An 18223-nucleotide genomic window follows, 5' to 3' on the forward strand; every position below is an offset into this window, starting at 1 on the left:
ATGGCTCAAAGAGCGACATCACCATTCCAAAGACACAAGTGGCTGCTGGCTTCATGGGTTGTTTTGTTTCATTTGTTTGTTCACTATGTTTTGGGGTGTTTGCCAATTGCACCCTGGCTCCCAGCATTTCACAAGAGCTGCTTATCGCTGCGGGCTCTCTAAGCTTGCACACAAACCTTTTGGGGAAAGTGGCCTGTGCAAATCATCACTGTTTGAGCTACATGGTGGCCAGGCGGCAGAGGTCTCACTGAGGGTGCATCTGGTTTTGACCCTGGGCCGTCCGCCGGGCCCAGGGCCTCAGGGTCCACCTGGTAGGTTCTGGGTCCCGGCCTGCCCTCACTCCCTGTAACTGCAGGTCATGTATGGAGGACGGGTCATTGACAGCTTCGACCGGCGCATCCTGACCATCTACATGGACGAATACTTGGGGGACTTCCTTTTCGATACTTTCCAGCCATTCCACTTCTTCCGGAACAGGGAGGTGGACTACAAAATCCCCTCGGGTGATGTCAAGGAAAGATTTGTTGGTGAGATTTCTCAGACATCGGAAAGTATTTTAAAAGCTTTTTTCTAAGGGGTCCCGTACATTCCAGCCGTTCTGTGTTCTGTGGTTGCCCTTCTGACCCCTCTCCGGGTGGGGGCCCTTGGCTGGTCGGGGGTGTTTGCTTATGCCTTTGGTGGGGGGCCCAGTGGGCTCTTCCTGGCCCCAGAGCTGATGGAGTCAGGTCAGACTTCCTGTCCTGGAATGATGGTACACATGTCAGATTCTCCCTCGAAGGACAGAGTGGCCCAGGGAGGCTCACTGAGCCATTTTCGTAAAAGTTAAACCGAGAGGTGGTGTGGAATTCTTATCAAAACCTTGTCACCCTCTAAGAAATGGGAAGAAGTCTAACGTGCCTGTGGATGTTGAGGGGGCTGCGGGCCCTCAGAAATCGGCGGTGGCGTGGGAGGTGTAACCTGTTTGTTCTGTACGACCACAGAAGCCATTGAGGCCCTCCCGCTGGCCAACACGCCCGAAGTGTTTGGTCTTCACTCCAACGCTGAGATTGGCTATTATACTCAGGCAGCTCGAGACATGTGGGCTCACCTGCTGGAGCTGCAGCCTCAGACGGGTAAAGTCCACTGCAGAGGATGGTGTTAATTTGACTGGGGACAAAGGGCACTGAAGCAACGTGCTGCTTTGGGTTCTGAGAGTTTCCACGTGGCTGCTGCCTTTCTGGAGGCGCAGGACACCCCGGTCCCACACTTGGATGCCTGGCTCTCTCTAAAAAGTGTCCTGGTTTCAGGGGAATCCAGCAGTGGCATCAGCCGAGACGATTACATTGGCCATGTGGCCAAGGACATCGAAAACAAGATGCCCAAAGTCTTTGACTTGGACCAGGTCAGGAAGCACCTCGGGATAAGCATCTCCCCGACTTCGGTGGTGCTCCTGCAGGAGCTGGAGCGCTTCAACAAGCTTGTCATGCGGATGTCCAGGTCTCTGGCTGAACTCCAGCGGGTAAGCCTGTTCCCAAAGTGTGCATTCCTGCCTCCCGGTGTAACCCCTGGTCTTCTCATTGTCTTGCCCAACTGCTCTTGATTCTGTAAACAGGCCTTGGCTGGAGAAGTCGGGATGAGCAACGAATTAGACGATGTAGCCAGGTCTCTCTTTCTCGGGCAAATCCCAAACATCTGGAGAAAGCTTGCCCCTGACACCCTAAAGTCCCTGGGGAACTGGATGCTCTACTTCCTGCGGAGGTTCAGCCAGTACACAACGTGGGTAAGTGAGAGGCGGCAGGCTGCTCGCCGGCTCAGGGCTCGGCCTGGGCCCCCTCACCCCACCTCCCGACTCCTCCCGTCCCCAGTGGTACCTCTGTCAGGTGCTCTGGAGATGGGCTGTGACTCTACAAGCAGACTTGTATTTGTTTTTTTCCTTTTCTTTTCTTTTTAAGACTTTGAAGTGTACTGTGCACAGCATGATTTATTCATCTAAGAGTCTCTCTTGGCAGTGGTTTCATTGAAGTACACCTAGAACTCATCCTTTCTAGGCTGGTCCATCTCACAGACTTCCCATATCCTTTCTCCTGATGGACATTCAGGCGGTTACCACTGGAGGTTTTTTGTTTGCTTTTTGTTTTTTGTTTTGCTTGTACAAACAACATTCTGGGGCACGTGCCTTTGGAGACTCATAAGAGTCTACTCCATCAGTAAGTGCCTGCAATGGAAAAGCTGAATCAGAGCGTGTTAAATTCTGACAGCTCTTGTCGGATGATTTTTTTAGAGAAGTTGAGACCACGGTATATGAGCATGATTATTCCCTCACCTCTCTGCAACATGGTGTGTTCTTAATAGTTTGAACCTTTGTCTCCTTGGTAGGTAAAAAAATAACACCAAATATTTCTGATGTACATTTCTTTAATTATGGTGAGGCTGAGTGCATCTTACAAATTTATAGGTGTTTCGTGGTTTTCTGTGAATTGTCTTTTTGCATCTTGATTTCATTTTTATCAAGTTCTCCATCTTTTAAAATGGATTTTTAAGAACTCCTTGTACATCAAGGAGATTAACCCCTTTGTCTGCTGGTGTTGCAGACATTTCCCCAGCTTGTCAAGAGTTTTTTTGATTTTTGTGGTATTTTTTCCAAAGGAAAGTTTAATATTTTAATGTAGTCAAATAGATCAGACTTTTCTTTTACAGCTTCTGAAAACATGCTTTGGAGGCTTGGTTTGGTCCTTTTGTGGTTTTATTTTATATAAAAAAATCTCGGCTCCATCTTGAACTTGGCTGTTCGGCTTATTTTTCCCAGTGGGCTGCCAGTTGTCCCAACACCCTCTTTCCGCCACTAAGGCGAACTGTATCGTTCGCCCTGAGTTCAACTTCCGGTCAGCTTTGACCCTGGCATTGGATGGTGGCCCCAGGCTCCTACCAGCTGCCCTCCCCTCTCTCCAGGTCACTGAGAGCGAGCCCAGCGTGATGTGGCTCTCGGGGCTGCACATCCCGGAATCCTACCTCACGGCCCTGGTGCAGGCCACCTGCCGGAAGAACAGCTGGCCGCTGGACCGCTCCACCTTGTTCACCCAGGTGACCAAGTTCCAAGATGCAGACGAAGTGAATGAGCGGGCAGGACAAGGTACGTCCAGCTTCCTGTGGATTCACAGCCTCTCATGTGGGGTCTCCCTCCTGAGCCATCCCCCATCTGAAGGGGTGAGCACGGTGTGGGCCCAAACGGGCCAGGCCATGGTTGAAAGGCAGACTGCTGCAAATATTGGCTGTGTTTGTGCGCCTTCCACGTCTTGGAGTCTCTGAGGGTGAGGACAGATGTTTCTCGTCCAGTTTCTCCACTGAGATGCAGGTTGATGTCATAGGAGGGCTGAACCATGTTCACCCTGCTCGTCTGTGAGAAATGGGCTCCTCGGTTAGAATTAGATCTTTTAAACACCCGGATCACCAGGTGGCTTCCCGGGAAACCGTGAGGGCCTAGCGGCATGGGAGCCAGAGAGCAGGAGGGACTAGGGAGGAACCATTCAATTGTACACTAACTTCAAGTCCCTTAGAGATTCGTTACTATGTGTGCAGACTGTGGTTGGAAACCGCTGTTTCCCCGGGGTTATGTTGTCTCAGCCAGAGGACATTTAACTGCAAGCTCCAGAAGCCCTCTCGAGCTAGCTTAGGGAGTGGGGACTTCTGGTGACCATTCAGGAACACTCAGCCCCAGGGGAATGGCGGTGCTCCCCTCTGCTCCCGGGCAGGTCTGTGCTGTCCTCCTCCCCCACCACCCAACCCCCGGACTTTCTCTGCGAGGCTTCCGACTCCCTGCTCCCCGGTTACTTTGGCTCTAGGGGACTTGGGGTTGCCATGGTGCCAGCTGACTCTGATGTTTTCATCTTTGTAGCCTGGGGGCCCAAGGCCATTAAGTCTGTGGGCCTTGATGCCAAATTGTAGGGCAGAGGTGACTACCCCTCATTCACATTGCTGTGGCCATAGGGAGGGCCATGGATTCTGCAGGATGTCCCATATGGGCTGTTCCTCTACAGAGGGAAGGTGGACAGGACAGATTTGATGGCCACCTCTTTGGGGAAAAGGCATGGGCTGTGTCTGGGGAAGGCGAATCAGCTGCCTCTTTATTTGCCCGATATGCACAGAAGAGAGAGCCGCGTTACAGCAGGATTACCGATGCTTCCGCGTAAATTCCGCTCTCTTCCTGGTGCCTCTAGGATGCTTTGTCTCAGGACTGTATCTAGAAGGCGCTGACTGGGATATAGAAAGAGGATGTCTTATCAAGAGCAAACCCAAGGTGCTGGTTGTTGACCTGCCGATCCTGAAGATCATCCCCATCGAAGCCCATCGCCTCAAACTGCAGGTGAAATTTCCCATCTTCCCCTCTCACTGGAGATATACACCAGGGGGTTTCAAATAGCCTTGACCTTTCAGCACAGGTGCCCTTAACCTTTCCGGGGTGGGGGAAGTCTTGGAGCCACTTCCCGGGGAAATGCACGCGCGCGCATGCGTGGATGCACAGCCTTCAGCGTCCGCGCGGGTTCCCCGTTGGCGGCTGTGGTCCAGACCAGCTTCAGGAGTGGCTCCTCCCTTCCTGGGGGGAAGGTCTGCGGGCATTGCTTGAATAAGACTGGAGTTACATCCGGTGTGGACGGCAGGCGCCTCCTGCTCCGGCTGACCCACTTCTCGTGAGCGTCTGCGGAAGGCGGAGGGGGTGCCCTCGCGGCGCAGCGGCCGCGCCTCGCAGGGGCCCCTCCGCACCCTTAGCGCTTAGATGGAGCCTGCGCCCGCCCGGGCCGCGCGCTCCCCTCTGCCCGCGCGGGCACTCACACCCCTTTCCTGTGCAGAACACCTTCCGGACGCCTGTCTACACCACCTCCACCAGAAGGAACGCCATGGGGGTCGGCTTGGTTTTTGAAGCCGATCTCTTTACCACGAAGCACATTTCTCACTGGGTCCTGCAAGGGGTGTGCCTCACCCTGAACTCTGATTAACCCTCTGGGTGAAGGAAAAGGCCCGACGGATTCTAAGTGTGCGGTGGGCGATGGATGTGCTGGGAATTCGTGAAGACTAACCATCTGCCGTCACTTCCTGGGGCCTCTCGAGGCAGGAGGGGGATTCACATTCTTTTTTCCCTTCATCTGAAATCAGCCATTTTAATCTCTTTCCATATTAAGTTAACCTGAATGGTTTTGTCCTTTTAAACTATTTTTTTAAAAGGATTCTGTGCATTAAAAAAGTAAGTTAAAACAGTATTTTAAGATGTGTCGAATTTTCTTTTCCTTCTCAGAGGAAACACTTAAGCAAAATTGCCTGGAATGTCACGGGCACACGTGAGAATTATAACTTAAATTGGCACAGGTGGTTTATTGATGATAACGGGTTTGCTTCAGGAGATGCCTCTTTCGGGTAGGGCTGCGGGCCGAGGTGTGGGGTGGAAGGCCGACGCTGCTGAGGGCGTCAGGCAGGGCCCCCCTTCCCTGGGCTGCTGATGTGGGGTGCTAGGGGAGGTGGCCAGAGTCTCCCACAGCCTCCCCCTTCCAGAACCCCCTGGCGCTGGCCTGCCAGGTGTGGCTGAAGACCTGGAGCCTGGTGTCTAATTGCGGCATGAACTCCTACCCCCGACCTGCCTGGGTCTGTGTGAGGTTGGGTGCAGCCTCAGAACCTCCAGGGCCAGCGGCTACTGGGCGTCCCTTCTGTGCATGTGGGTCTAGTCTGAAGCCCTGGCCAGGCCAGGCTGGAGGTAAGGAGCAGCTTTACCCTGGGAGGGAGGGACAGGGCTGAGCTGAGGAGGACACAGGGCAGGGGCCAGTCACTGGAAAAGTGGCTTTTGTCAGAACCTCAGAAAGGCAGAACACTGTAAGGGATAACTGAGCAGTGAGATGATGGGGTGCCTCCTTCTGGAAGCGAACCCCACCCCAGGAGGTACCCCTGGGTGAGTCCACTGTCTGGCCAGCAGTGGCGGGGGCGGGGGGACGGCAAGCGACTATTTCTCTCCTTCCCACTGACTCCCCCCAGGACCCGCCCTCGGGTGTTTTAATAAAAGACACGAAGCAGAAAGAAGGCAGGTTTAGAAAATAAAGTTTGTTGGGATCTTGAACATTTTGGATAAAACTAACAAAAAATATGAACACATTCAGGTCGTGGTGACATGAGGAGTAACGTCATCTCATTTAGTTCCTGTGATACAACATACAGCTGCTCGGTTACCGGTGCCGCCCCAGGAAGGGTGTGTCGGGTGGTTACGGGGTCTCCAGGAGGGCGCAGGGCTGCTCCGGACCGGCCGCCCTGGAAACCGGAGGCATGAGGTCAAGGTCGATACGTGTTGCTCTGACTTTATAATTAGGCGTGTGACTATCTGATTTCGTGAACGTCGAGCAGTAACGCAGCCGGGGCCTGTGCTTCGTCCGCGGGCGGGCGCGCGCACTGAGATTACACGGCGTGGGGCTGCAAGCAAGCCAGGCGGCCCACAGGTGTTTGGCCACAGCGATGAGTAAATACGGGTTCTGCGGCGGGACACGGTGCTACTTTGGTGTCAGTTAAGGGGGCAAGAGGAGCAGGAGGAGAAGAATCTGTTGACAAGTCTGGAAAAAAAAATCGGCATGCATGGGAATTAAAACAAAAAAGAGAAAGAAAAGGGGTGGATGAGTTTTTCCTAGTAGTGATCACAGTGCCTCGACAGCGGGTGAGGGTGGCGGGGCCGTCACACAGTTCTGTCCGTCCCTGAGTGCTTCCTCACCACCTTGCCTCCGTTCACCTGGTCCACCGCCAGCGTCTCCACCTCGGGCTGGGCCTGCGGCGGGGCCGCGTGGTGGATGCGGTGCGCCACCCCCACGTGCGCCTTGTGCGGCTTCTCGCGGGCGGGGCTGGGATGCTCGCCGGCGCTGCGGTCCGAGGCGATGGGGGGGATGACCAGGGGCCGCTCCTTGATGAGGTGGACCTCGGCCGACTCCCTGGCCAGCAGGAACGGGGTGGGGTCGGGCATGGCGTCCACCGGTTCCCGCAAGAGGAGTTTCCGGCTCTCGGCCCCGAATCTGTAGACCTCCTCGAACTCCGGGTGCAGCGGGGCCGAGAGGCTCTTCTTCATGCGGCGGCGCGGCGTCTCCGGCAGCTTGTCCTTGGGCGGGGCCGGCTTGTAGCTGGCCAGCCCGGGGCTGCCGGCCGCGCTGCCGTCCGAGGTCCCGCTGGAGCTCAGGAGCTTCCTCTTGGTGGCGTGCAGCTGGGAGGTCAGGTAGGCGATGGTGCTGGCGCGCTGCTCCAGCTCACTGGACAGCATGCCCAGCTTGTGGCTCTTGACCTTCAGCTCCTCCAGGTACTTCTTCTCGCGCTCCTTGATGGTGTTCTCCAGCACGGCGATCAGCGCGTTCTTCTGCTCCAGCTCCCTCCGCAGCTCGTTGTTCTCAGCCTCCTTCACTTTCAGCTGGGCCTCCAGGTCTTCGCACCGTTTCTTTAGCTCGCTGCTTCTCGAGGCGCTGTCTCCTAGAAGGGCCAGCGAGGGGAGCGGAGTAAGGACAGGCCCCAGGGGACAGCGGAGGGGGTCTGTCTCTGCCCGCATCCCCCCACCATGTTGCCAGGCAGGGCCACGGACTGGGGTCCTGCTCCCTCAGTGCGGCCAGCGGCTTGGGCCCACCCGGCCCCACCACGCCTCCTCCCTGCCCTCCCCCCTCAGGAAAGGCTGGGAGTTCAGGTGGTCTTCGAGGCCCCACTCAGCTCTTACTTCCCCCACCTACCACATAAAAGAATGTCTCCAAATTTTAAAACTGCTTTAGTTAAAGCGGGCAGTTTCAGAGAACTAAATCTCTCCAAAGGCTTAGGGTTAAACTGTTAGCAGAGCCATCTGTCTGTTCCATGCAAAGCACAGTTTGGAAAGACAAATGTAGACTTTCTCCACGTCTAAAGCACAGAAGCTCTGAAGCTGCAGAGGAGACAGGCTGACAGGCTGCCCCCTTTGCCCGACGTGGGTCCCCTCTCAGAGTGGCATCCTGGGCCTGTGCGCAGGCTCCACCCGGCCCCGCCCCTAACATCACACAGGCCGTGCCAGGTTCTGCGGGCCCCACGTGGCGGTCACAAGCAAGACCCTCCCTGGGCCGTGTTAGTGCCGACGCAGGGCAGCTGAATGGGGCAGGTGGCCCATGAAGACAGACCCTGGTGGTCAGGCCAGAACTGGCATTTGTGGGTACCTCTCAGACGAGGATGCAGGTTCAGAGATGTTCGAGGACTGGCCAGACAACTCCTCTGAGACCGGGCTGCGTGTGCTGCTGTAAAGCAGGGGCTTCCGCTGCTGGGGCGGGAGGGGCCCACCAGGCCCACCTGGGAGGTTTGCAGTGTCTCCGCACGAGGCGCTGTCAGCGCCCCGGCTGACGGGGGGTCGGCTTGGTGGGTGGGTGGCCGTGGGACAGAGGGCTGAGAACCACGTGTGGCGAGGGTATGGAGCAAGAACTGTGGCTCTTCAGATTAGCCTGGGCCCAGAGGGGACAGGAAGTGAGGACAGCCTGATTTCGGTGACATGGATGGCAGGGATGCTGGCTGGGGTCCCCAGCTGGAGGTGGACACCCTGTCCTCCTGAATGCCCAGTGGCCCAGGCGCTGCGGAGGGTGCGCCTGGCATCCGCCCCCTGCCCCCAGGCCCCTCCTCTACCACACACAGGGGAAGGTGTCCTGGCTCCTGAAGGCGCACTCAGGAGACTGTGATGTGAGTAACACCAGAGGGAAACCAGTGCTGGCTAACACACTCAGACTCAGGGAAACGGGCGGCGTGTTTCACAAGGAACTAGACACACTCACGAATAGTAACTGCCAGTGCGAAGCCTGTAGAAAGAGTCATCTTGACTCAAATGTGGTTTCTGCACTTTTAAAATCCCCACCCTGTTCTGGGGAGTGAGCTATTTGGGACAGGCCACAGAGGCCCCATTTCTGTCTCCCCAGCCCCGGCTGCCACCAGGCTGAGATCTCTGGGGGTCCCTGACGATTCTGGTGTCAGAGGAGCATTTGTGGGACTAGAGTCTGGAGAAGGATGTTCAGCGATCCTTTGGGGGCTGTCCAGGAACTGGACCCCCCACTCAGCCATGCACGTAGGGAGCACACACTTTGTGCCAGGTCCTGTGCTGAGCTCGATGGACACAGAGGAGGCAGGACCCTGCTCCCGCTCCTCTTTCATTCTGGTTTAAATCGTATCTATTTCTTGATTACAGAAGGAACACACATTCACCGTAAAAAATCAGAAGAACCCAGAAAAGCATATACTGGGCATTCCAAATATATGCTTGGTCCCCTAGTCCCCAGGACTGCCCTCCCGCCTTTACTTGGAGAGCTCACAGGTGCAACTCTTCACAGCAAATGTGTTTTCTTCCACGTGTGTACCTAGTGAAAATAGCTGGCACCAACACGCGCCCCAGCAGGAAACGGTATCATCAGCTTTCGGGGAGGGAGTTCTTACCTGTCTGATCCGAACTTTTGACTGTCAGCTCATACGTTAAATCTGAAAAGGAGACCATAAATAATTAAAAGCTATTTAAAAAATTAAAAAAATTTAAAAGCAAATAAAAAAATTAAAAGGAGGCCATATACATTAATTTTGTAAGACTGCAGTCTATTTCAAAAGCTTCATCAGCTCTGAAAACGCAGAACCAATTCCCACAATCAGCCCGTGAGTCCTGCCCAGACAGAGCCGAGTTGGCAGCATTAGAGGCAAGTGTGAGAACAATAGAAACTCAGCAGCCACTGTCCTCACTCGAGTTCAGCGGCGACCCCTCTTTTCCCTAGTATACACCCCAACATCCACAATTGGCAAGCAGCCTGCTCTGTGTATTGCACTTTGGTCATTGGTTCCAAAATGTACTGCAATTCTAACCACTGCATTTTGATCTTTCAAGTCTTTGGTAAGAACCGAGAACTGGCTTCACAGCGTTATGCTTGGGGCGTGTGGATGAGGCAAAGCGCTCAGAGGGGCTCCAGCGATGATGCGGTTAACCAGAGAGAAGCGAGAAGAGTAAAGCCCCTTCCCACTCACTGGTGAGCGAGCCTGGCGCGGCTTCTGAGCCAGCCAGCCTGAAGCCGTTGTGAGGACAGGTTCCATTCTGCTCCGCAGCCGTCGGCTGCCCCCGCCCCCCCACCCCGAGTGCCGGCCGGGTACCTGTGCAGTGCTGCTGCAGGCGCCGGATCTCGGCGTGCAGCCCCTTGAGTGTGCTGGCGTGCTCCCGCTGGAGGAACAGGAGGTTCTTCTGAGCACTCTGCAGCTGGTTCTCCAGGTTTGTGGCTGCCATGCTGACATCCAGATGACCTGCGGGAGACAGACCCTGGTGGCTGTCTGGGACAGGGAGGGTCCCAAGATGGCCTGGCCCTGAACGCAGAGGGAAGACATCAAGTCCAGGGCTCCCTGATTCCAAATCCCAGCCTCTCCACAGGCTACCCGGCTTCAACAGACTGAGCCCAGGAGCTCTCTCGAAGGAGCTCCCTGAGGAGGTAAAGCGCCGGCTGCCTCCTCTCAGGAAGACCTGGCTCCTGGGAAGTGGCCTCTAGAGCTGGCCAGGCCGGGAGCAGCAGGAGGATGTGGGTGGGATTTCAGAGGGAAGCCCCCAAATCCTTTCCTTGGGAGTTTCCTGAGGACTGTCTCACGGGGCCATGTGGTGGCTGCAGGAGCCTGGGGCCCCGCCCCCACCCCATCAGTCCCTCATGGGTCCTCAGCCGCTCGCTCAGGGCACCCGATTCCCTGCCTTGACTGAAACCCGAGACATGTGAAGTCAATCAGCCTTTCTGGAAAAGCTACCGGAGTAATTCCAGATGCCTTACACGGCACTGAAAACTGCTACGAATGAAATGTGGATTATTTGCCTATAAATTACTCTTGTGACTATAGAGCTTCCGCATGCCTTTTCCCTAACTGCCTAAATAATCCTTTAAAAAGGCCAAAGAGCGCCCCCGAGGAAACACCACTTCTCAGAGGGCTTCTGGTGGGTATGTGCCAGGATGGCATGAGGGACCCTCGGAGGTGACAGCCAGGCACGGTCACCGCGCTGGGACCCCACTCCCTCTTTGTAAGTCTGCCCCAGCCCTGGAGCTGAGAACGGTGCGTCCCTGGAACCCAGTACACAGGATTTCATTCCCAAGAGAAAGCTCTTCCAAAGGAAAGTGAAGAAATGCAGAGGAGGACGCAGGATGCGACAGTCAGAGCCCAAGAAGGGTGCACGCCGACTTGTCCTGGGAAGGACGCTCCCGCTGGGAGAGAAGCCGACGAGAGGAAACAGGACGTGCGGTGCTCGGTAGGGATGCGCGCTGTTCCTTACGGCGGGAAGCAGGCTGGCAACGTGCGTCTGGAGCCTGAGAATGTCTCTTCCCTCTGACTCGGCAATTCCATTTCTGGGAATCCACTGGAGGGAATTAACTGCCTCTGTGTGAGAAGATGTAGCTGCACTGTAAGTGCAGTTTACAGTCGGAAAAGACTGGAAACAAACTCGAAACCCAGTAAGAAGCAATTGGTTGAATCAATACAGGCTCATTTCTATGGAAGGAAGATTGGATTTCCCCAGGCCTTGAACTCTACCTAAAGCCTGGCTGCAGACGATGCCAGAGTTGAGTTTCCATCAACCGGAGCTTCCCTGGAGGGAGCTGAAAATGGCCTTTCCTCGGGAACAAGGAAGGTTCCCGCCCCTGGAAGCGTCTCTGCTGCAGCCACCAGCTCCTTGTACGAGGCCGCTGGACCAGACACTAATGCTGGCTGGAACCCCGCGGTCCTGAGACCCTGATGCTGTGTGGTCAGCACGCGGCCTGGGGAGAAGGACACTGGCCTAACAACGGAGCCAGCTCCGAGCAAGGCCAGTCCGGCCGGTGAGCCGCGAAGGGCTGCAAGCCGAGCAGCCTCGACATCAGAGGGAGGGGAACCTGGGACGGCTTCTGGGGCTTTGGGTGGAGATGCCCACGTTACTTCCGCTCAGCAACCGTGAGTTGGTCACTCCGGCATCGGTTCTGTCGTCTCACCGGGAACATGGATCCCTGGGGCCTACGACGGGGTTTGCAAGGGGCAGCTCTAGAGGAGACGCCTTGCCATTTACTTTAAAAGCATAGACCGAAATCTGCGCTCCTCTTAGGGGCTTGCCGTCGACGAGAAAGAACTATTTACATTTGATCCGGGGCTCGGTGGGTTTAGGAGGGTGAAGAACGGACCTGGGCAGAGCGTTGCCCCTCCCAGCAGGCGCACTCACTGCCCAGCCGCGGGGCTGCCTTGAGCATCCGCCGTCTCGCCTTGGTGATCCTCAAGTCCACTTGCTTTTCTCGGCCTCCACACCTAAGCCATATCACCCCTCACCCAAATCACTGCAGAGCCCTCCCTCATCCTCTCTTGCCTCCTCGATTCCGTCCATCTCCACGTGGTAGCAGAGCACAACTTCCACAGAACCTTCGACGGTTCCCACCGGGCTGAGTCGGGCTGTCCATGCGACCCTGTGACTGGCCCTCGGGGTCTTAGTGTCCCGGGGGCTCAGCCTGCCTCCAGGTCCTCTGCGGGGCCTCGTTCTTCCCACTGGGGGCCTTGCCATGGCTCCTCTGCGCAGAACGCTCCTCCCTTCGGCCCACCTTTCCCATCTGTGTGTCCTTCACTTCCTGGCATAAGTCCACTTCCTCCTGGAAGCCCTGGCCCCCAGACTGGGCAGGGTCACGCACTGCCGCACGTCATGGCCTGCCCAGAATTCTAGTTGTCTGTCTCCCACCTCTGCGCACAGACTGCAGGCTTGTTCATGGCTGGATCCCAAGTCCTTGCACGGTGCCTGGCACCCAGGGGGCCTGCGGTCAGCACTAGCTAAGCCAGTGGGCCACAGTGCCAGGCTGTGGAGTGTGGCTGGGGCACCAGGGGAGCTCCAGGCCTTCAGGGCTGAAGAGCCTTTGTTTCTAAGAGCTTCTGACTTAATTTCCAGGCATGCCTTGCTCAAAGAAAGCATGATATACTAAAATTGCAAAACAGTTTTGTTCAGCACTGACAGTACAAAATGAAGTGTGCCCAAACCTGGAAATAAATATTTGCTTCTGTGATCTACCCAGGGGGCAGGGAGAGGAGTGGAAATGTGGCCTCAGCGGGTACTCCCTTCCCATCACAGTGTGGCATGAAATTTTGTTTATAACAAATGTAATATGACTTAAGTAAGTGTTTGCATTCTCTCTGCCTTGGTGAGTCAGCGACTTGAACTGTACTAAATCTGTAATTCATAAATTCACCGTCCTAACTACAGAGATCAAAGTGTGCCCTTGGAGCTTCTCATCACCACGGGCAGGCAGTCTCGGGAAGAAGGAACACAAGGTGAACGGATGAGTCTGATTATTATTACGTGCGAAGCCAGCGAGGGAGCTCCGACGGCTCCGTCTGGAGCTCTGACAGTCACGGGACGAGGATTTTACAGCGTGAGATGTTCCATTTGGATGGTGGCCTCCCCTCTCCCATACTCTGTGCTGACCTGAGAGGCCCGGGCGAGGGGAGGCCATCTGTGCGGGGCAGTCTCCGGTTGCTGGATGTACATGAACAAGACACGTCCGCTCAGGTCCGAGGAAACAAGTCGCATCTCCAAGTGGCATCCAGGTTATTAAATTATTTTCTCATCAGCTCAGAAGGATAAACAGTAGCCCGGATGTCCTGAGGACAGAGTTGCTGCTATTTAAAAGAAGGTGATGCTTTAATTTCTTAGCCTTAGCTACTGGTGACCTGGAATCACTGTTAAGACTTAATCCTTCCCAGATGTTGACCTGAAGGAAGCTGCAGGAGCATCCAGGCCAAGGAGATGTAGCTGAGAGATGAAGATAATCTGGAGGAGGGGATGGAATTGGGCCTGGGAGGCTTAATTCAGAATCTCTAAGATACTCTGGGGGTCAGGGACATGGAGCAGCACTGAGGACCCGACCCTAAAAGGATCAGTGTGATGAAGGTGAAATGCGACCGTCTGCTACGGATGAATAATGCATCCTGCTTGGGCAAAGGCACTTGGCCCATCTCAGCTGCGTGTCAACTGGTAATGGAGGGCGATGTTCACAAAGCATGGCTGGCAAAACACTGCCCTTTCCGTGTCAGAAGGGCACCTGCTACACGTGGTGGGCTCTGTACTGCAGCTTTCTGTCTAGAGGCAATCCAATTTTGTTCTAAGCGTTACGACGAGCCATCGGTCAAAGGCAGCATGGCCTGGACGTGGGCCCTCTTCTGCCCTCGGAGACGCAGCCTCACGTGGAGGACGGGGTTCCAAGTGGCCGCTGTTTCCAGGGCCCGGCCACAGTGGCAGCCAGGGGCAGGCCCCTCCCCAGCGAAGCTGCCCGCTCTGCCTGTGCTCTCCCCACAGAACCCCAGCAGAAGCCAAGGGCACGGCGTCACAGAGCGAGACCGCCTGCAGGAGAGGCTCCCTGGAGCGTCTCTCCCAGGTTAGGCCATGCAAACGTTTCTCCTGTGGCAAGTTCACCAGGAATTAACTCTCTGTGAATCTACTGCTCACTCTGTACTGTCAAGAGAGTTAGCCCTTGGAAAGGGCCAGATTCTACAGAGACGGGCACCTGGCCAAGACGACGTCCTGGAGCGGGGAGAGAGACTAACGTCCTCCCGGAGTGGTGACGTGCCAACATGACGGGCTGGACCCCGACCTCACTGGGTCTGCTCTGCATCGGCGTGAGGACGATGGCTGTCAGGAGCTCACGTCCAGTTCTCACCCCAATTCAAAAGGAGCGCCCTTCCCTCTCTTTCAGGGCATTAACGTATAAATGACGACATGGAGATTTTATTTATGGACATCTCCGCTTGCACAAGCAGAGCGCTTTCCCAAGCAGAGCGCTTTCCCATCACTCATGTCGTTTGTTCTCACGACAGCCCTCCAAGGGAGAACAGGAACACATCCTGCCCAGAAGCGAACACATAAATCAGGAAATGCTGCATCTCGGCCTGGCGGCGTCTCCTGGCCCTTGGGTCCTGTGGGTGAGAATCTTGAAGGCAGGGGTGGGTTTGAAATTCAGAATCTCAAATGCCGAAGTTCAGATGCTTTCCCAAAAGTACACATCGCATCTCTAACGCTCTGAACCCGAGGGGGACGTCAGCGCAGTCCAGGGTGGGAGCCTGCTGGCCCGGGGAGGCATGACGCTTCCCCAGTAGAGCCTGGAACAGGCCCGCTCAGAGGCAGGACCCATGGCTCGCACGCGCCAGCTCGGAGAGTCAGCAGCCGAGAAGGCCCTGCTGCCCAGCCTGAACGGCAGAGAGACTCCCCAACGAGCCTGGCTTTCACTACCGGCAAAGTCTTCCAGGAGGCTGGCTGAGGGCATCCTGGGCCTAGCCAGGGCCAGCTCAGGAAGAAAGGACGAGGTACCGCCGCACTGCATGTGTATCTTGATCCTCGGGACCCCCGGTGGGTGCCCAGCCAGAGAACCAGGGCCACATGCGCGCTCTTCCTCTCCAAGGCCAGGCTGACCTGAGCCCTCGGGGGGCTGAGTCAGTGCGAAGGCTTTGCTCGGGCCAAGAGCAGCGCCTCAGCTCGGCCACCAGCGGCCAGAAGCAGCTCTGCTGTTACAGTGGAGAGGAACCGAAGCCAGACTCATCTCTTCCCCCTTGAGACACACATCTTTCTCTTTTCCTGACACCTCTCCCAAGCTCACACAGACCTTGCCTACATTCTGCCTCCACACACAGCCCCCATCATGTCGCAGCCCTCGGGTGCTCCTGGGGGTCAAGCCCCAGGTTCCCAGAGGCCCTGCCTTGCCCCCGATGGTCTACACTGCTGCCTCGCACCCCTCCCAGCACGGGGCCTCTGCACACCATCAACTCCCAGTCTCCCCTCGCGTCTGAACTCACACACTACGTGTGGGCTTCAGATACTTTTATCTGGCTTCCTGCTGGGGCCGAGTGGAGGTCTCGACAAGAACCACACGGCATTAACCAGAAGGCGCAGCAGCAGCACTGACTGAACACGGCCTCGCCCCGTAATCTGCTCCGGCGCCGGGAGCAATATTTTACAGTGTCCCTGGACCACATTTCTGAGATGAAGAAGAAATGGTGTATCTTTGATAGGAAAAGGTCTCACCATGTGAAAACAGGAAATTCCTTTGTTCCTGGGAAATCAGAAGTAGGCTTAGCTTTTTGCTCAACACAAAGCTGGTGGAAATAGGGTAATAATTTTAGAATCTGGGGGAAAAAATAGCGCACCAGCGCTCACGCGGTTGTGGTGAATTAGTTATAACAAGCTATCTTAGATTCTCGCCATGAATAAGTTATGACCCATTCACATCTGGGTCTCATGCCATGAGGATCGGGCAGCGGGAGCCCCGCTGCCCCCTCGGCCGGTGCTCTGCAGGGCCCGGGACCCCGGGGGACGCGGTGGGCGCCGCCTGGCGCCTAGGTGTTCTGCGCTCAAGCACCTCTGTGGCCTGTTCGTGGGCACTTTCTGTGCTGCTCTGGCGTCCTGCGGCTGGAGCACTGTCACAGAGAAGGCAAGGGCTGGCCAGAGGACAAAGGCAGCAAGTATCGTGGTTAAGTGTGGGAGAACAGATGATTCTAGCTGGGAGGCGGGGTCCTGAATAGATTCACAGACTCGGGAAATGCTGAGGGTGGGAGACCTCCGAAGTCAACTATTCCAACACCTCGTTACTTCAAGATTAAGCACTTGCGGCCCAAAGGAGACTTGCTTAGCACAGTGGGACGAGAGAGAGCAGAAGGGACAAGGTCTTGCGGGGCTGGACGGTGTCTGGGGTTAAACTGGAACGCTATCTTGTCACCTAAGCCAGTGTAGTATCTTGTTCCTGTCCTTCGGTGCTAAGCGCGCTCACTCACGGTGCCTGGCGTATGGTTAAGTGCTCAACAAATGTTAGCTGTATTACTTTTATGTAAATATTGGTCAATATATATATATACACCTCCATGCTGTTTGCTTAGTCCCACGCTAGGGTATTTCCTGAATATCATCTAAGTGTGGAAACAAGCCAGCAAAGGATTCCAGTTACTTCCAAAGAGGGAAACATAAAAACAAACAGAAGCATTTTCTGCTGGTCTTTATCTTCCATTCTCACTGGAGAGGGGCCGTGCGGGGAAGGGAATAAAGAGAGTCAGGCAGAGCCAGGCACCCTGAGGGACAGTCAAACCTACTTCCTGCTTTGAAACCACCTGCAGTACTCGACAAGAAGCTAAGAAAAGGTCGAAGGCTAATTAGGCCATCAACTCTCAATTCAAAATACCTGCTTTAATGAAAAAAGGAACCTTAACCGACTCCAAAAAATGAATCCTGACATTCTGAATTCATAGCAGTCCTGGATAAAGAAACTGTTTTCGGTTGTAGGACCCTGCCATTTCTACTTGCACATGTGTTTATGAAACTCAATGGGTAAGTTACTGGAGAATCCCTAAGGGCGAGGGCACCAAGAAAAATGACATCACTTCAAGGATGCGTAAGCACTCAACACTCCAGAATGTTTCGGTAAAAAGAATGAACACCACTAAAAAGTGGAAGCAAAAAAAAGTTTTTGAAAGCAAAAGGTGCAATTGTTTTTTTTTAGTGACAAAAAAATCTTGTTTATGAATCATTCTTAAAGAACCAGGATTTTTTTTTAAAGATTAACAGATGGGTCAAGAGCTGGGTGCAGGGGCGAGAATCTTGGGCTTCGATTCGGTCGTGGCCAAGTTCAAGCCGCAGCCTCTCTGTGCCCTTACCTTTCCCTCCATAACGTGAGGAACAATAATAGTACCTAGTGATTGGGGGGATAAAATCAGGTGTCTCCAATAAAACATTAAGCATATGTCTGGTCTACTGTGATAAGGTGGTAATTTTACCACTTTTGCACTCATCCAAATATACAAACTTTGGATGGAAATGTTTTTCTGGGGTCCTGTTCTCTGTCTGGGTAGGCAGTGCACATTGGGTCTTAAAAGACTGTCTATAAAAGCTAAAAGCGGGGAACTCCAGTAGAAACCAAAAGAAGAAAAGCATCTTTTTCAAGATAATCACCTCACAAAGTAATCTGAATGTCTGCCGATCAGGGGTCAAGCACGGCACATGTAAACTATGCAGTCATTACCAATGACAGTGTAGATCTATGCTTATTGACAAGGAAATATGCCTATAATAGGTTAAGTCAAAAAAGCATATTAAAAGCTGTACGTATCATACATTTGTAGATATAAGAGATAAAAATCTAGACATACAACGAAGCATTAAAAGCATTTATCCCTAGATGGTGGACTGTGGGTGATTTTTACTTTTTTTTAACTGAAGCACAGTTGATTTACGATGTGTGTTAGTTTCTGGTGCACA

At 54.5% G+C, this 18223-nt stretch overlaps 2 protein-coding genes across 11 annotated transcripts in view; one reads left to right on the plus strand and one right to left on the minus strand.

Moving 5' to 3' along the window:
* The window catches only part of DNAH10 (dynein axonemal heavy chain 10), a 123929-nt gene extending 118698 nt beyond the window's left edge, over nt 1-5231 (plus strand). For all 4 annotated transcript variants that reach the window (XM_072953384.1, XM_072953386.1, XM_072953385.1 and 1 more), the window contains 7 exons: nt 356-527; nt 981-1112; nt 1287-1498; nt 1592-1759; nt 2929-3109; nt 4194-4339; nt 4824-5231. In XM_072953384.1, the coding sequence (XP_072809485.1) occupies nt 356-527; nt 981-1112; nt 1287-1498; nt 1592-1759; nt 2929-3109; nt 4194-4339; nt 4824-4970 (1158 nt within the window). In that variant the 3' untranslated portion in view covers nt 4971-5231. The remainder of the gene's footprint in view (nt 1-355; nt 528-980; nt 1113-1286; nt 1499-1591; nt 1760-2928; nt 3110-4193; nt 4340-4823) is intronic.
* An 809-nt stretch (nt 5232-6040) lies between these two features.
* CCDC92 (coiled-coil domain containing 92) overlaps nt 6041-18223 on the minus strand; it is a 29615-nt gene continuing 17432 nt past the window's right edge. For 5 of the 7 annotated variants that reach the window (XM_072953392.1, XM_072953391.1, XM_072953394.1 and 2 more), the window contains 3 exons: nt 10108-10254; nt 9412-9453; nt 6041-7455 (listed from right to left, as the gene is read on the minus strand). In XM_072953392.1, coding sequence (XP_072809493.1) covers nt 6680-7455; nt 9412-9453; nt 10108-10237 — 948 coding nt within the window. In that variant the 5' untranslated portion in view covers nt 10238-10254 and the 3' untranslated portion in view covers nt 6041-6679. Of the gene's footprint in view, nt 7456-9411; nt 9454-10107; nt 10255-11257; nt 11341-18223 lie in introns of those variants that run through there. The other 2 variants (XM_072953390.1, XM_072953395.1) reach the window with 2 other exon arrangements.

Source organism: Vicugna pacos, chromosome 32 (genome assembly GCF_048564905.1).
Source record: "Vicugna pacos chromosome 32, VicPac4, whole genome shotgun sequence".
Taxonomy (NCBI): domain Eukaryota; kingdom Metazoa; phylum Chordata; class Mammalia; order Artiodactyla; family Camelidae; genus Vicugna; species Vicugna pacos.